The sequence below is a fragment of the Pseudophryne corroboree genome, chromosome 6 (assembly GCF_028390025.1).
Source record: "Pseudophryne corroboree isolate aPseCor3 chromosome 6, aPseCor3.hap2, whole genome shotgun sequence".
Classification (NCBI taxonomy): Eukaryota; Metazoa; Chordata; class Amphibia; order Anura; family Myobatrachidae; genus Pseudophryne; species Pseudophryne corroboree.
This window is the reverse complement of record NC_086449.1, coordinates 436401333-436425053: the sequence shown is the minus strand read 5'-3', so window position 1 is coordinate 436425053 and position 23721 is coordinate 436401333. Positions and strand designations below refer to the sequence as shown.

Genomic DNA, 23721 nt, shown 5'->3' with positions numbered 1-23721 from the left:
CCTCTGTGAACACGTTCATAAGGTTCTATGCCTTTGATACTGCCGCTTCCCAGGATGCTTCCTTTGGACGCCGGGTTCTTGTGCCCGCTACAGTGCATCCTCACCCATAAGGAATTGCTTTAGGACATCCCCATTGTCCATTCCTTGTGGAGCCCAGTGTACCCCGCAGCAGAAAACAAGTTTTATGGTAAGAACTTACCTTTGTTCAAACTCTTTCTGCGAGGTACACTGGGCTCCACAAGGCGCCCACCCTGACGCACTTAGCTTCTTCGGGTTGGTATGGCATTAGCCGCTGACATGTCTCCTGTCTTGAGAATGCGGTGTTGTGGCTACTAACCGTTGTCGTCTCTTTTCCTGCTACTGCATTGGACTGGTTAACTAAAAACTGAGATCCTGTGCAGGGAGGCGGGGTGATATAGGAGGCGGCGCTATGCATTCTGGGAAGAAGGTCAAAGCTTTGAGCCTGTTGGTGCCTCGGATCAAGATCCTACTCTACACCCCATTGTCCATTCCTTGTGGAGCCCAGTGTACCTCGCAGAAAGAGTTTTAACAAAGGTAAGTTCTTACCATAAAACTCATTTTCTTCAAGGTCAATAGGGTCCACAGGGCGCCCACCCTGACGCACCTGGTCTCTATGGGTTTGCGGCTTTGGTCACTAGTTCCCTTCTCCTGTCTATGAGAGTTTGTTCTTTTGTGTACCATGTCTTCCTTCTCTCTGCTTCCGCTTCCTGCTTTGGGCTTGTTACCAAAACTGATCTGCCTGAGCAATGGGGCGGGATTTTAGGGAGAGGGACTGAAGCATCCTGGGATATCTGAAAAGGCTTAACTGTATGGTGCCCAGGAGCTGATCCTACCACCTATAACCAAATGTTATCCCTGTGGACCCAATGGACCTCGAAGAAAGAGCGTTAACAAAGTTAAGTCTACCATACCTCTCCTCTCGCACAGTAGCTGTGTACATATTCACAACTGCGACTGCATTATGAGTCAGGCTCATAGTCACATGTAGATGACTCATATGGTCTGTAATGTGAAACATGTAATTACGCTGTTTTTCCTTATAGTAATTGCTTGGGATTTAATATAGGTTCAGTAATGTCTTTCATACAGTAGATGTGGAAAATGTTCTATTTATATATTGTGGAGTAAAATAGACTATGGGGGATATTCAATAACAGTCAGAAGTTCATAATGTCAGGATTTGTGTCAGAACCCCCTATAACACCCCTCTTTCCCTTAATGACTAATTAGGCACTTTGATGGTTTTAATTTTTTTTAGCTGGCCAATAATGACAGGTCATTTTGGGGGTGAAAAAGTGCAAAGTGACTGAATTCGGGGTTCAAGGTACGGGACAAGTATACTGGGGTGCTTTGAGTGTGACAAGTTTTTAGGTTTGCAGCCACCACAGTTTAGTTTATTAGGACTGCAAAAAGATTCTTACCTTGACAAGCCAGATGAAGTTTAATTCTACATCATTTTGTCTCCTTTTGAATATTTTGTTTGATCTGATTGTTATCTGAATCTATTCCTATTGGATTTTTTGCCTCTGTATAAGAATTGGTTTACGTCTTACTTTGTATGCCAGTGTAGCTTATGTCTGACTATCTGCTTTGTTATATTAAAATGTGTGAATTTGAATGCTCTTGAGTTGATTTCAGTTTGAAAATGAGATCCATCCTGGTATACTGTAGCTATGTTCCAGTCATGATTCTCATTGCATCATGACTCCGAAATAGCCATAATGTCCAAGGGATGATCTTGATATTGTGGCTATTACAGAGTCATGTTACAATGAGAATCATGACTGGGACATTGCTATACCAAGATACACTTTACTTAGAATGGATAGAGTGGGCAAAATCAATGGTGTCAGATGGAATACATCAGTAGATAAAGACTACCTTTCTGTCAAACTTGACAGGTGGTAACACCCCCTTTCTCCTAGGCTCCACCCCCTTTAATATTAAATGATAGTGTTTTATATCGCTTTAATATAAAATTTTATATAAAATTTTATATAAATTTATAGTGTTCGATATTAAACCGTATTAAAAATTGTCGCGCAACACCAGTCACAGAGTGTCACGCAACACCAGTCGCAGAATGTCACGCAACGCAGCGCGTCAAATCAGGCGGATGAAAGATGCATATTACACAGTGTTAAAACCAGGTAGTTTTAGCGGCATTGATAAATATTATGGGTCGGTTAAAAATAAATTTAAAAGATCCGACGTAAGAAAGTGGTTACAAGAACAAGACGCATACACGCTGCACAAGCCAGCAAGAAAAAACTATAAAAGGAACATGATTTGTGTATCGGGTATAAACCAACAGTGGCAATGTGATTTGGTCTCGCTGATAGATTTGTCAAAATACAACGATGGCGTTAAATACATATTAACAATCATCGATATATTCAGTAAGAGGGTGTGGGGTGAAAGTCTGACCGCTAAGAATGCAGCAACAGTCGCTAATGCTTTTGAAAAAATATTCCAGCGCGGTGATGTGCCGATGAAGCTACAAACCGATAATGGTAAAGCGTTTCTAAACAGAAACCTAAAAAAGGTGTTAGAAAAATACGGTATAAAACATTTCACGACCAATAACGATGTGAAAGCGGCTGTTATAGAGCGCTTCAATAGGACTTTAAAAACACGCATGTGGCGCTATTTCACGGCAATGAATACCTACAGATATATAGACGTTTTACAAGACTTCATACGCAGCTATAATAACACATACCATAGAACGATTAAGTGCGCTCCAAACGCTGTGAATGAATCTAACGCATTGAGTGTCTTCAAAACGACCTATGGTGATTACTTTAGAACTAAGAAAGCACCCGTTTGTTTAGGAATCGGTGACCACGTCCGTATTTCTAAATATAAGGACATATTTCAGAAAGGTTACGAACAGAGCTTTTCTGAGGAGATTTTTGTTGTACATAGTGTGAACACTAAAGGGATTAAACCGCTTTATAAGTTGGCAGATCTGTACGGTGAAGTTATAACAGGTAGTTTTTACCCTGAAGAGCTTCAAAGCATACCAAAAAACTATAACAGAGTTTACAAAGTGGAAAAGATTTTAAAAAATAAGACGGTCAGAGGCCGTAAATACGCGTTAGTCAAGAGGCGCGGGTACCACGCAAAATTTAACAGTTGGGTCGCAGCATCGGTGATAAAAGACATATAAAGATCAGCAGTATCTAAACAAGACGAGCGATGGATGACAAGTCGTTCTACATAACCTTACCCAGCAACGCATCGGCTGTTACCTTCCCACAAAATAAAATTTCTAACTATACGACAAAGTTGGCTAAACCGATAGACTTAAATGGCGAATGGGAAGTGGCACTTACTGAGATACAATACCCGCATACGTGGAATACATTGGATTTACAAGATTGTAGACTGCAATTATCATGGGATGGAACGGCGGACCAGCCGGTGGCGAAAGTCGCGAGTTTGTGCATTAAACCCGGTTTTTATGAAACAATCGAGGCGTTACTGAACGTAATCAGCGCTGAAATTGTACAACTGAAACTGGACGTTGGATTAAGACTAACGTATGATCCATTTGCACGCGTTGTAACATGTGACAGTAAACTGTTGCATCAAATCCATGCCGGTTCTAAGCTGACATGGATACTGGGTTTACAGCCTAAAACTAATATTTCTAAACCATGCGCCGACATCAAAGGCGGCCAATATACGATGTACGTGTACACAGACATTATCGAACACCAACGGGTCGGGGATAGTTATGTACCGCTACTTCGCACTGTTGAAATGAAGGGTTATAACAATGAGGTTGTCACAATACGATACGAGAAACCCGATTACGTACCATTGTGCAAAACACATTTTGACACGATAGCCATAGAGATAAAGAACGACCAAAACGAGAACATGGCATTTAAGTTTGGGAAAGCGATCGTGAAGCTACACTTCAGACGCCGCAAAACTGAATTTTATTAACTAAGCAGAATGGTCGCTGTTAAAAATTATGGCGATCCGGGCCTCTATGCGCAATATTATAAATCTCAAGCCGGTAATGGATTACCAGGTTTTCACGGCAGCGCATACATGTACGGCTGCGGTTTAGGCGGTATTTTTCGAAGTCTTTTCAGAAAAGCTGTTCCTCTTTTCCGGAGAGGTTTAGAGTTGGCTAAACCGCATATGAAGACAGCGGTTCGTAATATAGCGAAAGATGTTATCGGGCAAGCCACAACGGCCGTTGTGAATAAGATACACGAGGCGAACCAAGCAAAGCAAGACGGTTCAGGACTAATATATACAAGAAAAGGCGTGTCTAAAAGAAAACGGAAGCGTATGATAACGCTTCCGCCTTGGGACATACCCTTTTTAAATAAAAAACAGAGACGACGCAACTCAAAGAAGAAGAGAAAGCCGAAGAGTGCCGTTGGTGATATTTTTTAAACATGTCTTTCATACACCACGAATCCGTTGAATGTGCAAAAACAGAGCTGGATCTTTTTGACGTGCCCCCGACACAAACTAGCATAGAGAAAAGTCTATACGTCGAAGTTCAACCTTTAGCGGCGTTATCCGACACAGCTCCGCTTGAATTTTATATAGCAGCCAGCGGTGAACACTACTACGATCTGAACAACACGCTGTTGTACGTGACATGCAAGATCGTACGAACCGATAACACGCCGATACCGCAAGGTGCGCGGGTCGCACTTATTAATTACCCAATAGCTACTTTATTCAACCAAGTGGATGTAACTTTGGGCGACAGGCTCATATCACAATCCAACAATCTTTACGCATACCGCGCGTACATTGAGACTATATTGAATTACAGCTCGGATGCATCGTCAACAAAACACACAACAGGATTATTTTACAAAGATGCGGATGGTGAATTTAACAACACGGCGCTGGACGGGCCGAATACGGGATTCAAAAAACGAGCAGGCGCAACAGCGCAGAGTCGCACTGTTGAACTGCTAGGCCCGCTTCACTGCGACCTTTTCCATCAACATAAACTAATTTTAAACGCCGTTGATCTGAAGATTAAACTAACCAGAAACAAAGACGCATTCTGCTCAATGTCGTCTGAGGCGGATGCCTTTAAAATACAGATCACAGCTGCATCCCTGTTCGTGAAAAGAGTTCAGGTCTCACCGGCCGTGCGGATTGGGCACGCGCAGGCTCTGTTAAACGGTAACGCGAAATACGCGATTGACCGCGTTGGGATGAAAATCTACAGCGTGCCAACAGGCAGTAGAGTATTTAATCTAGAAAATTTATTTTTAGGACAAGTGCCGAAAACAGTTATAGCTGGTTTCGTGGATAACGAATCATTTTCAGGAATCCATAACCGGAACCCCCTGTGCTTTGAACATAAAAATGTAAGTTTTGCGTCCCTTTATCTGGATGGAACGCCGCACCCCGCCAAGCCATTTCAACCCGACTTTGAAAGCGGTAATGCTGTAAGAGAGTATATGTCACTCATACAGATCACAAATAAGCAGAAATCTGACAATGGTATACTGATTGACCGCGAAGAGTACCTCAGGGGCTACACGCTATTTGCTTTTGACCTTTCACCAGAACAGGACTGTGGAGAACACCTTTCCCTGATAAGAACAGGCAATCTACGTGCCGAATTCCGCTTTGCAGAAGCATTGGACCGGACAGTCAATGTGATAATATACGCTCTATTTGATAACATCATCGAGATTAATCAAAGGCGCGATGTGCTGTACGATTATCTATAAATGAAATAAACTAACACTACGCTGCTGAAAAAATGAACACATTACAGATAAACTGTATTCTGTACGCCGTGCAAAGCACAAGGCATATTTTTAAAGGAACGTATCCCCGCGATATGTTGCCGGTCAGTAAACTGTCGCAATATCCCTGCGCGTTTGTAATCAATACGCATAGCAGCGGGCAGCCGGGTGAGCACTGGTTGGCCGCTTATTTTAACGAACAGCGTGAATGTTACTTTTTTGATTCTTACGGGTTAGCCCCTGACAGCCCCCTATTCCCAAAAGCAATAATACATTTTTTAAACTTGAATTCAAAAAGTGTTTATCACCAAAATAAGCAGTTGCAAAATTTTAACAGTACCGTTTGCGGTCAATATTGCATATACTTTATATTTTACATGTGTAAAAAATACAAATATGTGGATGTACTGGCCCGTTTTAGTGATGACACAAAACGTAATGATTGTTTTGTTTCAAATTTTGTAAGACGACTCCCAAGAAGCCATTGTCTGAGTCATTATGCATATAGATATATACAGAATTGTGTAACTTGTAACCAACGCTGTGCGTGAAGCGTTTTATGTACAACGTGTCATAACTATGACACGTTGTACATAAAACGTTTCACGCACAACGCTGTGTGTGAAGCGTGTTACGCACAACGTTGTATTGTTTGTGTAACTTGTAATCAACATTCTGTTTGATACGTTTTATGTACAACGCATCATATCTATGATGTTTTTCTAATAAACAACGTTGTTTATTAAACTTTATATCGCGTGCTTGAAATTTCTTCCGTTTACAGCAATAGAAACAAAGAACAAAACGTTGTTTTATAAAGCATAAGCATATTTTATTGATATATGTATATATATATATATATAACACGGTAAAGAAGCATTTAAAACATTACATAAAATATTATTGACATAAGTTAAACATTGTGGCGCAAAATACCAACACAAAATACAGTGTATAAAAATATTATAAATTAGTTATATGTTATAGTTTCAGCCACTGTGAATCCTGAAATAGATTTACGGATCTTTTCCTAGGCAGTAAGTAACCGTGCGGTGTTGTTAAACCTGGGGGACTTAAAACATTTATTCGACCTTTGTTAAGGGTTTGTAACGACATGGGCGATGTCACAGCGCCATCAGAGTCATCCTGCTTCTCAGCTTTTAATCGTTCTAAACACATTCTATTTGCCGCATTGGCTATGACGGTTGAGGGAATATTCAATTCAGACATTGCCCGCATAAATTCAGGCCACCCATTCGGTATATTACGGATCGACACACCGTTACTTTGCGTGATGCTTCTTATTAAATCTAACATGTTGGAACCAGGCACAGTGACGCCTTTGTACAGAAACTCCCCTTTACTGTTCCAGTCTGTGATGTGTTTAGAGCGTGTCATTTTACTCAATAGTATTTCACAGTTTTTCTTATACCGGTCATTAACACCGCTCAAAAGCTCATGATAAACAGCATCGGGTGCAATAGGCTGTGTCGTATTATTTGATTCATCAACAGATTTTGCAACGGGTGATAAAAGAGCTAAAGTTGACATTTCACTATCAGCCTGTTTACTCAACACCAGGTATCTCTGCAACAACATTGTATATCGCTTTGCTTTTTCATATTCTGATAAATCATTATTCTGTAGTATTTTCACGATCTCTACATCTAGACCATGCGTTGCTGTTTTACGTATGTCGTCGCTGTTCGGTTTATTATGTAAACGGTCTATCTGATTCTGAGGTACCAGATACATTTTCTAAGCGTACTCCATCAGCGATTAGACAATAGTCCTGTAATTAGTGGTATAGCAAAACCAAGCAGCGAACCGATAAAACCACCCGACTGTTTAACCAACCTCTTCTTTTTTCCAATGGCACATTTCTTATTACAAAGTGATTTTATAAGCGCTCGCTTCTTTTTAAGGTAGTTCAACTGTCGTTGAGACAGCGGTATTTTACCTTTAAGCGTGTTGAGCGCTATCTCACAAATAGCCGTGACTAAATCGTTTGAAGCGTTGGATAAAATAGTATTTCTTTGGAATGGTGTTGCTTTAATTAACGTTTTTAAAAGCACCCAATTACGTCTTATCCGCCCCGACATGTTCACCGTTGTTAGAATGACAACAAATGACTAAAGGTTGTACGGTTATAGCTTTATAGAACCACGCTTCTTAATGACAAAAGCGACAGGCGTGTCTGGTGGGAATAAGCCGCTTCGTAAACGATAATCGTCAAGAGCGTTGTTTCTTAAATCAACCAGTAAATAACCATAAGGGGCAGCCGTCGCGGATTCATAGGCTTCGAGAAAAAAACGATATTTCGATGGGTACATTTGTCTAGCCAGAATGCCCACCTGCATTTTATCCCTGGGGTTTTTGAACAGGACCATATATTTTGTGTTTAAATGTATAGTTCTGCTCTTTTTACCTTGACAAAATATGTTTTGGACAAGGTACAGGATACTGAGATTACGATGGTGTACATACTTTGTGAAAGCTTTCTCAACCTCAGAATTATTACTTGCCGCGTCCATCAAATCATCAATCACTGTTAAATTAATCTTATCAGGGGGAAAAAGTTGATCATCGCTAAAAGACTCTGGTAAGCCCTCTATAAAACGCGTACCGGGGTAATCACGCAGAAGTTGGTCGTATATAGGCTGCCAACAGGTGTAAAACCAAACAACATTATCAGGTACATGAGTCATATGTGTTGCAGCGTGTTGCAACAGCGTTTTCACAAAATAACTTTTACCCGAATTGGACGGACCCGCTAAAATACATGAGAATGGGTGCTGAAATCTGGTGTCCATCTTAATAGCCGAACGGCAGTGTTGTGAAGTTGTCCGTAAGAGACCGTTTAGTATAAACACACCTTTGCGTCTTCTGCAAAGTACGCGTCTCTATCTGCCAGCACTTTTTCACACGTACTATACCGGGTTGACGGATCACAACCTTTTTCTGGTCATCGCCTTCGGGATTTAAAGGATAATCTAAGACCAGTTCTTTCAGGCTGTCAAAGGTAACGTGCTGCGCATTATCAACATTGAGCGTTATACAGGTTGAGTATCCCTTATCCAAAATGCTTGGGACCAGAGGTATTTTGGATATCGGATTTTTCCGTATTTTGGAATAATTGCATACCATAGTGAGATATCATGGTGATGGGACCTAAGTCTAAGCACAGAATGCATTTATGTTTTATATGCACCTTATACACACAGCCTGAAGGTAATTTTAGCCAATATTTTTTATAACTTTGTGCATTAAACAAAGTGTGTCTACATTCACACAATTCATTTATGTTTCATATACACCTTATATACACAGTCTGAAGGTCATTTAATACAATATTTTTAATAACTGTGTGTATTAAACAAAGTTTGTGTACATTGAGCCATCAGAAAACAAAAGTTTCACTATCTCACTCTCGCTCAAAAAAGTCCGTATTTCGGAATATTCCGTATTTCGGATATTTGGATATGGGATACTCAACCTGTACCTTTAACTTTTAAACAGGTCTTTCCGTTGTTTAGTCGATAGCCGTATGACTTGGGACCGGCTGAGACAAATTCTGTTATATGGGTGCCTGTGGGTAGTTCGCTGGTCAACTCGCCTAAATAATCACCCAATGGCGGACACCAGTCACCGGGTCTACTGACAAAAATTACAGAATCTGTGTCGTGATAAAGACATCTATCTTGTAATCTATACAGTAGTTTGTACAGTTCAACACGTGCATAAGCCGTTGTAAAGATGGCTATAGTTACATTTGAAATTGCGCCCCTGGTGTAATGATCTTTGGCATACTTCCAATTTACCATAACTGTATCATCGTCAACAAAGTCCAAAGCGGACACGTCATAGTACGGTAAGAACGCGTATTCAAAAAGTTTGTCGGGATCGGTCACTAGACACGTATTGGGCATGTTGCTACGTTGACCAAATTTACCCCATAAGGAATTTAAAAACAATTTTGAAATTTGTCTTTTAGTGGGATTGATTTCTATGTGATCGGGTCGTAAAGACACGCCTTCATTTTTTTGATAGGCGTCTATATACTCTTGGCGTTTCTCGGCGTCTGTACACCATTCGGAATAACCAGAGGCCTCTTGTTTATCCCTGAGGTGCGTTTTAATGTAGCCTGAAAACAATTTGTCAGAGCTCTCATCAAAATGCCACACCTCATAGATTTTACACACCATGTACCCCATTTCTACAGCCAAGTTTAGTTCCACGGTACACCATGTACCGATGAGTGCACATTTTTCTGAATCATGAACGCACGGCTCAGTCTGTCCAGACTCAGCGCATGTGCGACATAATGGAAACATTAACTTGCCACCCATTTTAACCGGCAGAACCGGAAAAAATAGGCCACGAGGCGGGTAAACTTTAACCCTGGCAAAACCAAAATACTTTGTGACATCACCAAAGTCCTTATAAATAATGCGTGGGTGCTGTATAGGATACGTTTTGGTTTTGTTAACATATGGGTGCAAACTGGTGAAGTCAAAATAGTGAATTTTTTCATCACAGCCTGTTTTGTGATACAGCTTTATGGCGTTTGTGCGCCCGCCATAAAGAGCATCACGCGGCTCCAAGGGCTCGGGTAATTCTTTGCCCTTCAGAAAAGCCTGTAGATCCGCATCAGAATCTAGCATAGACTTCCATTCACAACCCCAGATTTCACGTATCTGAAATCCACAACGTTTAAGGTAGTGCAACTTTACCTGCATCTTGTGGTGTAATTGACCGTAGGTCGTTTTAGTCAGTTTGTTTTTATCATCGGCGTTGTAACAAGCACCACAGCCGTGATAAAAACAACCTTTAAATTCAAATGCAGTGGGTGTTCCGTTAATCACGGCGTAACCATCCAGGCTGTATTTACCAACTTTCTTCTCGCCCCCTTGTAAAGCGTGTCTTATACTCACACCTTCTTTGTGTTCTATGTACATTAACCACTGTTGAGTAACGCTTCTGAGTCTTGTGATAGTTATCACCCGGTACAAGGGCCAGTGTCTTTTCCTGTTAAAAATTTACAACGGTACATGGCCATGCATACGGAAGCCAACGTGACTAATTGAAAAGCTTCGATGTGACGTTTAACCACAACCTTTTTTTTTTTCTTTGTTATTAGAAATTCCTGTTCTGTCATGGCTATAACAGCCGATCTGAAAGCATCACAAGCTTTTTGTAATATTTTCACATCTTCTTTACAATATCGTACAAGCTCTTTTTGAAAGTTAAACGGTTTGTGTACATGCTGTTTATACCAGGCTGTAAACTCAGATAATTCATCAGGCATCATGTATTGTGGACCAAAATACTCTATTGATGGCATAGCGCCTATGTAATTTTGGTTATCAGCTGTGTTAAAAAAATGTGGGAAATAGCCTTTGGTACCGTCAAACCCCATCGCCTTTGGTAACTTGCTAAGCCGCATGGGTAAAAAATTTAGAGTCGATAAATCTTATCTTCAAATCTTTTACCGTGATGCACATTATGTTGCCGCCTCTAGATAATAATTCCATCTTTAATTTCTCCTTAATCAACTGGCGCAGCACAAAATACGCATCATAGCGACCTGCATTATGGGCTATGAATGTGTAATGCTCAAATTTTGGTTTCATGAACGTCTTTACAAAGTCTTCGATACACGCAACACCCTTAAACTCCCAGTCTTTCTCCCCCGTTAATGTTAAAGCGTAACAGTAGTTTGGTATGTGCACACCTGTTTCCTGCATACACTCAAAATCATAAAAGATGTATTTCTTTGTGGGCTCTTCCGGCTTGATGGTTTGTATATAGCACAAATGGTTCGAAAACCCATCAACGAACACCTTACAAATGGGGCACTTTAGGCCTCGGCAGTTATGATCTGTTCGCCTGTAGAGACAACACTTGTCACAATATACATGTTCAAGACAGGATATTTTGTGATCAAGAGCTAAAGCTTTGTGTAGCTCTAAACACTCGTTTGATCGACAAAATACCCTACACACCGAACACCTTAAAGCCGTCACACCATCGTCAATACAATCCGGCCTGTGACAAGCCTTACAAAAGAAAAGACAATCGTGATTATTTCTATGATGGTAAGCGCTATGACAACGGATGCAATAATATCGGGCTCCAAGAAACGCTTTGATATCGAGTATCCCATAAAAGTGACAATCGTGATATAGCACAAACAGCGTGTCTTTGTAACGACTGTCCGTACTGTAGTATTTCCAATTCCCTTGACTGTAATAGAGGAGGTTGATCGAAACATTTAAATAATTTTCAAAAATTGCAACATCGCTAAAGCTGACCGCTTTATCAAGCGGCAGATTCAAAGCTTTATGTAGTTGGATCGCTCTCTCCTGTATTACATGATCATTGGCATTGTTACCTTTATCCAGAAGTTTACAGACGCTAGCGGCCAAACACAGGTTATTACCTATGCGTCTGAAGTCATAGAGATATCTCTTTCTTTTATTTATTATTAAACTTTGGGGCAGGCGTTGTAAACTCCTCCCAGTCAAACCAGACCCTGATCTGTTTCTAAAAATACTGATCACAAATCTTAAGCCTGTGGATAATAAGAATTCAGCGTTACTTTGAAGCGTGTTTGTAATCTGATTCAAAAAACTGGCAGCGTCTAATGTTTCTTGCAGCTTACGATGCGAATAGATGGCGTTGTGTAACCCACCCCCCTCCAATCTAAGCTGAACGCGGTCGGCAGGATCCACGCCCGCAAGGACACCATCGAGCATGGCCTGTATAGCCGTATGAATGGCTCAAACCCCCTCTACAAATGATGTAACCCTGTCCAAATTAACAAACCGATAGTGATTGTGGTACTCAACGGCTCTGAAATACGGTCGTTGTCGTTCATAACAGTTAATCGCCTCCAAGTATACATGTTGCCGACCTTCGTCATTACCGGGTGACTCAACACTGCTTGCATCATCATATATGGGGCTTGCATTGCGCTCAATATTGTCAGCCTGTGATTCGTCATTCGGTAATGCTTGGGGTGGCGATTGATCTAAATCTACATACATCGCACTCTGCTTCCCGCCTACCACATGTTCCCTGTGCCGCTTGCGCTTTCTCAATCTGGTTAATGTTGTTACAGCCTGTTTCACCTTTGCACGTCGGAATAACTGTGAGATCTTGTATGTTAAACAAGGTTTAATTTGTGGTTTTTTTTTACAGGCATTTAAATTTAAAACACGTTTCAAACCATTGCCTAGCATGCCTAGTCACGGCTCAGTTTCATTTATTTCTGCAAAATGATGTATGTTGGCTTTAATAAATTCAGTTGTCTTAACCGACCGATCTATGTATTTTGACATGACATTCATATACGTCTCAACAACTTCTTTAACAATGTCTTGTTTACATTTACAACCGTGGCTCACACCTTTAATGTGTTTTAACAAATATCCGGCTTTTACACCCATGTTCTCAACATCTTCCCGTATCTTACCCAACAACGCGTAAAATTGTATTTCAGCGTCTTGGCCTAATTGTTCTGAATTTTGACATTCATCAACTATGTCGGGCTCTATCCCTCGCGCCGGTGCACAAGCAGCAGCCGATGTGTGTACCATGGCTGTCGTTGTAAAAATATTGGGCATTAATGTTAGACAATCAACCGTTGTAGTATTACCAGGTATTCCTGCAACGGCTGATAATACTTCATCAGAACTATTCTGCGGTTCTTGTGTCGTTGACTCTACACAGTTTGTAATAAGCTCTTGCCCATTTATGTCATCAATATCTGATATCACAGGATTACCAGCTATGTGTCTTGTTTCAGAGCAATCCTGTGTATCGGGAATAGTGATGACATCGGATTGTGACAACTGCTTAACATTACTTCTTGAGTTAATATTTGATAACAAACCAATGCCTGCTATGTGCCTTGTTTCTGTTTCAGAACAAACCTGTGTATCTGGAATTGTGATTACCGCTGATTGCTGCAATTGCTTAACATTACTTCTTGAGAGACGCGATGCCCTCTTAACCTTTACAGTCTTTGTATTACCAGCGACATCCCGGTCTGCAGTGTTAAACGCTGTGTGTTTTGATGTTACAGCAACATCATTACTTACGCATGATACAGTTTGTAACGCGATCCTTCTCCGTTGCGGCTTATCATTTTCGGAATATGACAATTTTCTTTTCAGATCTGTAAATGCTGAATTATGACTTTCATTCGTTCTTGGTCGAGCAGGCCTTCGTTTGTTCGGGTTGATACAACCGTTATGCACCACCATAACTGATGACCTAGCAACGTCCTTATGTACAATTGCCGGCGTTACGAATTGATGGTTCTCCGTTTCAGCGATTGCTGTGCGTTTTGATGTTTTCCCGCTTGTACTAGGCCTGTGTATTTGCGCGCCGGTATCACGGCCTGTTGGTATCGTAGGATCATATCGCCTTGCTACAGCATCATCTGTAATACATATATTATAAAATAAATATAAACGTTGATGCACGTAAATCAGCATTTAAATCACAGCATAACAATATAACATATAACAGTGTTTGATTATACACCTGCTGTTGCGAAATGATGGTTCTCCGTTTCAGCTGCGGCTGTGCGTTTTGATGTTTTCCCGCTTGTACTAGGCCTGTGTATTTGCGCAACGGTATCACGGCCTGCTGGTATCGTAGGATCATATCGCCTTGCTACAGCATCATCTGTAATACATATATTATAAAATAAATATAAACGTCGATGCACGTAAATCAGCATTTAAATCACAGCATAACAATATAACATATAACAGTGTTTGATTACACACCTGCTGTTGCGAAATGATGGTTCTCCGTTTCAGCTGCGGCTGTGCGTTTTGATGTTTTCTTGCTTGTACTAGGCCTGTGTATTTGCGCGACGGTATCACGGCCTGCTGGTATCGTAGGATCATATCGCCTTGCTACAGCATCATCTGTAATACATATATTATAAAATAAATATAAACGTCGATGCACGTAAATCAGCATTTAAATCACAGCATAACAATATACCATATAACAGTGTATGATTACACACCTGCTTTATATTCGAATGTTTTAGCCCGACCCCCTGTCGCGTGGGGGGAAAACGGTCGCTCATCAACAACATTGCTGGTCTGTATAGCGGCGTTGTGACAATATTCAGGTTTGTTCAATATGTCCCGTAGAATACCGTCAGCCGTCGCATCATCCATTTTTGTGGAATCTTTAGCCGGTGAAAAATGAAAAAATAAATATTACATACGGTATAAAATTAGAATAACATGAAAAAGAGATGCATTATTGAGAATATAAAGTGTGTACAGTTGACAACAAATCAGCACAACTGTACAAGGTTTATTTTTAATTCTTTAGCCCGGAAAAATAAATAAATAAATAAATAAAACTAATAATAAATAAATAAATAAAAAATAAATAAAAATATCATGTTACTCACAGGCTGGAGCCAATTCCAAAATATTAGTAAAATCGGGTATAATGCTGAAATCTAAACCAAATGGGCTATCTTCAACCGAATCGAAATTCTCTGTATTTGTGATTACTGTCAAATCGGGGGAAATAAAAATGAGAAAATAATAATTATTTAATAATTACTATTTAATAATTACTTATCAATGTATCCAGACTGTTGTACGTTCATACTATTTAAACTTTTAAAAATAAGTAAAAATGAACAAATTGTAGACCTTGACTATAATTTCATACTATTTAAACTTTAAATATAAATAAAAACGTGTCAATGGCATTTATAGACATAGCTTACCATGGGTCGTTTGATAACTTGGCAAAACATCATCATCATCAGATCCGGATCTACACATGAAAGCATCTTTGCTGTTGATGTTCTGCATTGTCTGTCTCTGAACCAATAATGAAAATGAGATACGATTAATATCTGTCAAACGAATTAGATGAAATACTGTGTCGGTGCATTCCCAAAATGAACCACTAGATGGCGCTATTACCACATATTTAAATAACCTTCAGGCAGTCACATTAATTAAAATCCAAAACAAATGCCTGGTACTCGACACATTTTAAACAACATTCAGGCAATCATATTAATTAAAAACCAAAATAAATGACTGTTGTTCGTGTGATCAACTAGCCTGCGCGTTTTATCTTACACAAAATTAATTTAATCAATACTAAACAACTCCCAATGGTACTTACTAACAATACTAAGCGGCTCCCAATGGTACTTACTAAATACCAATTGTAGATTAAAGTGCAGAAATGATATTTGAAATGTTAGGAAGCGCTTCCTAACATTTCATATATCATTTCTGCACTTAACACATATTGATTCACAGCTATATTTGTAAAATAGAAAAAAAAAATGTTGGTGCATTCCTAAAATGAACCACTAGATGGCGCTATTACCACATATTTAAACAACCTTCAGTGGGTGACAATTATACTTATTTCACAGCCATATTTGTAAAATAAAAAAAATTAAAAATAAAATATAACATGCTAGATCCATAATGATAATAATAATAATAAATAATAATAATAATAACACTTACCATAATGTCTTCACGTGTGTATAGCGATGCAAGCTCGTTTGAATTTTCTTCTCAGTGCTCTGTCTCAATTCAGCGCCGTGTCCTATTCTTATAGCTATGGCTGTGAGCCATATGGCCCCCACCAACCTGTGGTATGCCGTCCCACATTTCCAAGATGCTGGGGCGGGGTTTTTAAACATATAATCTTTGGTTTATACATTAGTAAATGTAATCATGCTTTTCAGTTACAATAAAGATATAATCTGTTAGCGGTACCGTACATGCCATACTCATCTTCAAGCACATACCAAATACTTATATATGCATATATATAAGTATTTGGTATGTGCTTGAAGTGCTTGTATAGATTGAATGGCTGTCCTTCCAAATTTAGAATAAAATTATTTAATAACAAAAATAATTCATAAAAAGCATTATACAGAAGTACTTATGAACTAATGTACATGAATGCAAATTATTTTATGATTCCATAAATATCCATGTGTGTATAATGTGTACATGTACCATAAATGCATTCTGTGCTTAGTTTTAGGACTCATCACCATGATATCTCATTATGATATCTAATTAATCCAAAATACGGAAAATGGGTTTTTAAACATATAATCTTTGGTTTATACATTAGTAAATGTAATCATGCTTTTCAGTTACAATAAAGATATAATCTGTTAGCGGTACCGTACATGCCATACTCAGCTCTTCAAGCACATACAAATACTTATATATGCATATATATAAGTATTTGGTATGTGTTTGAAGTGCTTGTATAGATTGAATGGCTGTCCTTCCAAATTTAGAATAAAATTATTTAATAACAAAAATAATTCATAAAAAGCATTATACAGAAGTACTTATGAACTAATGTACATGAATACAAATTATTTTATGATTCCATAAATATTCATGTGTGTATAATGTGTACATGTACCATAAATGCATTCTGTGCTTAGATTTAGGACTCATCCCCATGATATCTCATTATGATATCTAATTAATCCAAAATATGGAAAATCCGATTTGAGTCAACACATAAACCTGTAGGTGGCGCTAATGTTCTTCTACAGAGATAACAAACTGCTTTTTTTTTTTTTATGTGCTGTCATCATTTATCACTCCTGGCCATTAAAAGCAATATGTTTTTAAATTAGTGCCATGTGTGATGCTTCCGTACATCTAAGAAAATGGCCATGGTCAGATCATCATTCATAACTCATGGCCATTAAAAGATGTCAGATCATCATTCATCACTCCTGGCCATTAAAAGCAATATGTTTTTAAATTAGTGCCATGTGTGATGTTTCCGTACATCTAAGAAAATGGACATGGTCATTAGTCATTATGACTTTTAAAACGACACCATGTGTACCAAGCGTGATGTTTAAATTGTTGGAATGTGTGAACTATAACAAAGTGTACAGACTAGTCAAAATAGTGAATTTTTTCATCACAAACTGGCTTGTTATCTTTATTGAGCATTCTGCGCCTGGTGTTGTGTGACACTCTGCGACTGGTGTTACGTGACACTCTGCGACTGGTGTTACGCGACAATTTTTAATACGGTTTAATATCGAACACTATAAATTTATATAAAATTTAATATAAAATTTTATATTAAAGCGATATAAAACACTATCATTTAATATTAAAGGGGGTGGAGCCTAGGAGAAAGGGGGTGTTACCACCTGTCAAGTTTGACAGAAAGGTTGTCTTTATCTACTTACATCCAAGGATACTAAAAGAGTTTCAAGGGGTTCTGTCAACACCACAAATAGAACTATTCAACCAGTCGCTAGCTACAGGAGCAATTCCTGGAAAAGAGCGAATTAAGTACCACTGCACAAAAGTGGAAGCAAGGAAGAAGCAAGTAGCTACAGACCATAAGCCTTATATCAGTAGCAGGGAAAATAATGAAAACACTATTAAAGGAACGAGTTGGGGAATATCTTGAATCCAGCCATTTACAATATCCCATTGTACGGCCTCATCTGGAATACTGTGTTCTGTTCTGGAGGCCATATCTCCAGAAGGATTTGAATACATTAAAGAGTGCACAAAGTAGGGAAACTAAAATGGTGCATGGCCTACATCACAAAACTTAACAGGAAATACTAACCGATATTAACATGTATAGTTTGGAGCAGAGAAGGGAAGGGGGGGGGGGACATGGTAGCAACTCTCAAATATATAAAGGATTTTAACAAGGTAAAGGAGGGAGATATTCTTCAAAGGAAGAGACGTATTAGAACACGAGGACATGCACTGAAACTGGAGCGAGGTAGATTCAGTGTAAATGTAAGGAAAAATTACTACACAGAAATGGTAGTGGATAAATGGAATAGCCTTCCATCAGAGGTGGTAAAGGTTAACAGTAGAGCAATTTAAACATGCTTGGGATAGGCATATGAATATCCTTACAAAGAACTAAAGATCAAATAGGGTTGAGGTTGCCTAAAGATTGAAAAAAGGCAGACTAGATGGCCAAGTGATTCTTAATCTGCCGTCAAATTCTATGTTTAGGTGAATATACGCATGAGACCCTAGCAATTTTATTTTGTAATTTTCCTAATAATATGGCACATTGAGTTCTTTCATCAACTAGTCCTAACATTTTCTGACACTGAATGTTGACTTTGTGTGATGCCCTTATCTTGTGCAAATAACATGCTTACACAGAGATATTGTAATTGGTGCATGCATTCAACAGTGGCATTATTCATACTTGTTTTTACCTAGAGTATATTGACTTTAAAAAATATAAGTGTTTAGCTGCATCATGCTTTATGTTAGACTATACAGTTCTGGTTGGTTAAATATAAGTATGTATTTCAAGAAAATGTATTCATGTGTATCAAAGTGATCTAATAACAGTGTTTGTTTTAATATGTTTCCTAGATCCAGTCAAAGAATATAATTGTGCTGCATGGCCAGAAGTCGAAGTGCTAATTAAGAAATGTTTAAAAGAAAATCCCCAAGAACGGCCTACATCTGCCAAGGTACACTTTTACTTACACATTTTTCTTACACATTTAAAATTTATCAAAAGGGAGATTTTTTTATTTTTGGAATCTAAAGAGCTGAATTTGCCTTATAATGTTTACTAGCTTAGGTGGTAATACAGCTTCAAGTTCAGTCCTCATAAAGTGGCTGTGTCAAAAAGTACCGGTAGCTCCTGATTTACTGCATTCTGGTGGATAATGGAGAGCTGCAAGTGATAGGTAGTCACAGTCGCTCAGATCACATAACATGCTGCATTGTGTAATGAAAAAAGAGGAAAAACATGCATTATGCAACCTCCCTAAATCCTCATTCAGCCCCAGCGCTAGACAACCTGGATGTATTAACCACTAGCAGGTTAGAACACAAACATTGTGTTGTTTTCTTATAGTTAATGGCAGCCTAGACTTGTAAACAAAGGGCTGCTGTCTATATGGGGTACTGTATGCATGCACTATCACTCACAGAGGCTTCTAGGCCCCTGCTGAAAAGCACGCTTTCAGTCTGAGGGGACTCGAGCCATTAATTAGACTGGGTCTGTAGAGTCTCAATGTTCATTGTCTATAATCATTCTCAATTATCTCATGATACCAAAAAAGTTATAACACACAAGATGTTAGAGCAATCTTTATGTGAAAAAAAACTTTCCAAGCCCCTAATTTACCACTGTGATAAATATAATTTTTTCTCTAACGTCCTAAGTGGATGCTGGGGACTCCGTAAGGACCATGGGGAATAGCGGCTCCGCAGGAGACTGGGCACAAAAGTAAAGCTTTAGAACTACCTGGTGTGCACTGGCTCCTCCCCCTATGACCCTCCTCCAAGCCTCAGTTAGATCTTTGTGCCCGAACGAGAAGGGTGCACACTAGGTGGCTCTCCTGAGCTGCTTAGTGAAAAGTTTAGTTTTAGGTTTTTTATTTTCAGTGAGACCTGCTGGCAACAGGCTCACTGCATCGAGGGACTAAGGGGAGAAGAAGCGAACTCACCTGCGTGCAGAGTGGATTGGGCTTCTTAGGCTACTGGACATTAGCTCCAGAGGGACGATCACAGGCCCAGCCATGGATGGGTCCCAGAGCCGCGCCGCCGGCCCCCTTACAGAGCCAGAAGACAGAAGAGGTCCGGAAAATCGGCGGCAGAAGACGTCCTGTCTTCAAAAAGGTAGCGCACAGCACTGCAGCTGTGCGCCATTGCTCTCAGCACACTTCACACTCCGGTCACTGAGGGTGCAGGGCGCTGGGGGGGGGCGCCCTGAGACGCAATAAAAACACCTTGGATGGCAAAAAATGCATCACATATAGCTCCTGGGCTATATGGATGCATTTAACCCCTGCCAGAATACATAGAAAAACGGGAGATAAGGCCGCCGATAAGGGGGCGGAGCCTATCTCCTCAGCACACTGGCGCCATTTTCCCTCACAGCTCCGTTGGAGGGAAGCTCCCTGGCTCTCCCCTGCAGTCACTACACTACAGAAAGGGTTAAAAAAGAGAGGGGGGGCACTAATTACGCGCAGTATTAAAATACAGCAGCTATAAGGGGAAAAACACTTATATAAGGTTATCCCTGTATATATATAGCGCTCTGGTGTGTGCTGGCAAACTCTCCCTCTGTCTCCCCAAAGGGCTAGTGGGGTCCTGTCCTCTATCAGAGCATTCCATGTGTGTGTGCTGTATGTCGGTACGTTTGTGTCGACATGTATGAGGAGAAAAATGATGTGGAGACGGAGCAGATTGCCTGTAATAGTGATGTCACCCCCTAGGGGGTCGACACCTGAGTGGATGAACTGTTGGAAGGAATTACGTGACAGTGTCAGCTCTGTATAAAAGACAGTGGTTGACATGAGACAGCCGGCTACTCAGCTTGTGCCTGTCCAGACGTCTCATAGGCCGTCAGGGGCTCTAAAGCGCCCGTTACCTCAGATGGCAGATATAGACGCCGACACGGATACTGACTCCAGTGTCGACGGTGAAGAGACAAATGTGACTTCCAGTAGGGCCACACGTTACATGATGGAGGCAATGAAAAATGTTTTACACACTTCTGATAATACGAGTACCACCAAAAAGGGGTATTATGTTCGGTGAGGAAAAACTACCTGTAGTTTTCCTGAATCTGAGAAATTAAATGAGGTGTGTGATGATGCGTGGGTTTCCCCCGATAACAACTGATAATTTCTAAAATGTTATTGGCATTATATCCTTTCCCACCAGAGGTTAGGGTGCGTTGGGAAACACCCCCTAGGGTGGATAAAGCGCTCACACGCTTGTAAGGGCTCTACCCTCTCCTGAGATGGCCGCCCTTAAGGATCCTGCTGATAGAAAGCAGGAGGGTATCCTAAAATGTATTTACACACATACTGGTGTTATACTGCGACCAGCAATCGCCTCAGCCTGGATGTGCAGTGCTGGGTTGGCGTGGTCGGATTCCCTGACTGAAAATATTGATACCCTAGATAGGGACAGTATATTTTTGCCTATAGAGCATTTGAAAGATGCATTTCTATATATGCGTGATGCACAGCGGAATATTTGCCGACTGGCATCATGTCTAAGTGCGTTGTCCATTTCTACCAGTAGAGGGTTATGGACACGACAGTGGTCAGGTGATGCGGATTTCAAACGGCATTTGGAAGTATTGCCTTATTAAGGGGAGGAGTTATTTGGGGTCGGTCTTTCAGACCTGGTGGCCACGGCAACAGCTGGGAAATCCACGCTTGTACCCCAGGTCGCCTCTCAACATGAGAAGACGCCGTATTATCAGGCGCAGTCTTTTCGTGGACAAGCGGGCAAAAGGTTCCTCATTTCTGCCCCGTGACAGAGGGAGAGGAAAAAGGCTGCAGAAATCAGCCAGTTCCCAGGAACAGAAACCCTCTCCCGCCTCTGCCAAAGCCTCAGTATGACGCTGGGGCTTTACAAGCAGAATCAGGCACGGTGTGGGGCCCGTCTCAATGAATTTCAGCGCGCAGTGGGCTCACTCGCAAGTAGACCCCTGGATCCTTCAGGTGATATCTCAGGGGTACAAATTGGAATTCGAGACGTCTTCCCCTCGCCGTTTCCTAAAGTCGGCTTTACCGATGTCTCCTTCTGACAGGGAGACAGTTTTGGAAGCCATTCACAAGCTGTATTCCCAGCAGGTGATAATCAAGGTACCCCTCCTGCAACAGGGAACGGGGTATTATTCCACACTGTTGTGGTACCGAAGCCGGACGGCTCGGTGAGACCGATTCTAAATCTAAAATCTTTGAACACTTACATACAGAGGTTCAAATTCAAGATTGAGTCACTCAGAGCAGTGATTGCGAACCTGGAAGAAGGGGACTACATGATGTCTCGGGACATCAAGGGTGCTTACCTTCATGTCCAAATTTACCCTTCTCACCAAGGGTACCTCAGGTTTATGGTACAGAACTGTCACTATCAGTTCAGACGCTGCCGTATGGATGGTCCACGGCACCCCGGGTCTTTACCAAGGTAATGGCCGAAATGATGATATTCCTTCGAAGGAAGGGAATTTTAGTTATCCCTTACTTGGACGATTCCCTGATAAGGGTAAGATCCAGGGAACAGTTGGAGGTCGGTGTAGCACTATCTCAAGTAGTGTTGCGGCAGCACGATTGGATTCTCAATATTCCAAAATCGCAGCTGGTTCCGACGACTCGTCTTCTGTTCCTAGGGATGATCCTGGACACAGTCCAGAAAAAGGTGTTTCTCCCGGAGGAGAAAGCCAGGGAGTTATCCGAGCTAGTCAGGAACCTCCTAAAACCGAGCCAAGTCTCAGTGCATCAATGCACAAGGGTTCTGGGTAAAATGGTGGCTTCCTACGAAGCAATCCCATTCGGCAGATTCCACGCAAGAACTTTCCAGTGGGACCTGCTGGACAAATGGTCCGGGTCGCATCTTCAGATGCATCAGCGGATAACCCTGTCACCAAGAACAAGGGTGTCCCTCCTGTGTTGGTTGCAGAGTGCTCATCTTCTAGAGGGCCGCAGATTCGGCATTCAGGACTGGGTCCTGGTGACCACGGATGCCAGCCTGCGAGGCTGGGGAGCAGTCACACAGGGAAGGAATTTCCAGGGCTTATGGTCAAGCCTGGAGACATCACTTCACATAAATATCCTGAAGCTAAGGGCCATTTACAATGCTCTAAGCTTAGCAAGACCTCTGCTTCAAGGTCAGCCGGTGTTGATCCAGTCGGACAACATCAGGGCAGTCACCCACGTAAACAGACAGGGTGGCACAAGAAGCAGGAGGGCAATGGCAGAAGCTGCAAGGATTCTTCGCTGGGCGGAAAATCATGTGATAGCACTGTCAGCAATTCCGGGAGTGGACAACTGGGAAGCAGACTTCCTCAGCAGACACGACCTCCACCCGGGAGAGTGGGGACTTCACCCAGAAGTCTTCCACATGATTATAAACCGTTG

General features: G+C 40.9%; 1 protein-coding gene across 4 annotated transcripts in view; it reads left to right on the top strand.

Annotated features, from left to right (window-relative positions):
• The window catches only part of LRRK2 (leucine rich repeat kinase 2), a 469339-nt gene that overhangs the window by 419721 nt on the left and 25897 nt on the right, over nucleotides 1-23721 (top strand). For all 4 annotated transcript variants that reach the window (XM_063927081.1, XM_063927083.1, XM_063927080.1 and 1 more), the window contains exon 44: nucleotides 19202-19302. In XM_063927081.1, coding sequence (XP_063783151.1) covers nucleotides 19202-19302 — 101 coding nt within the window. The remainder of the gene's footprint in view (nucleotides 1-19201; nucleotides 19303-23721) is intronic.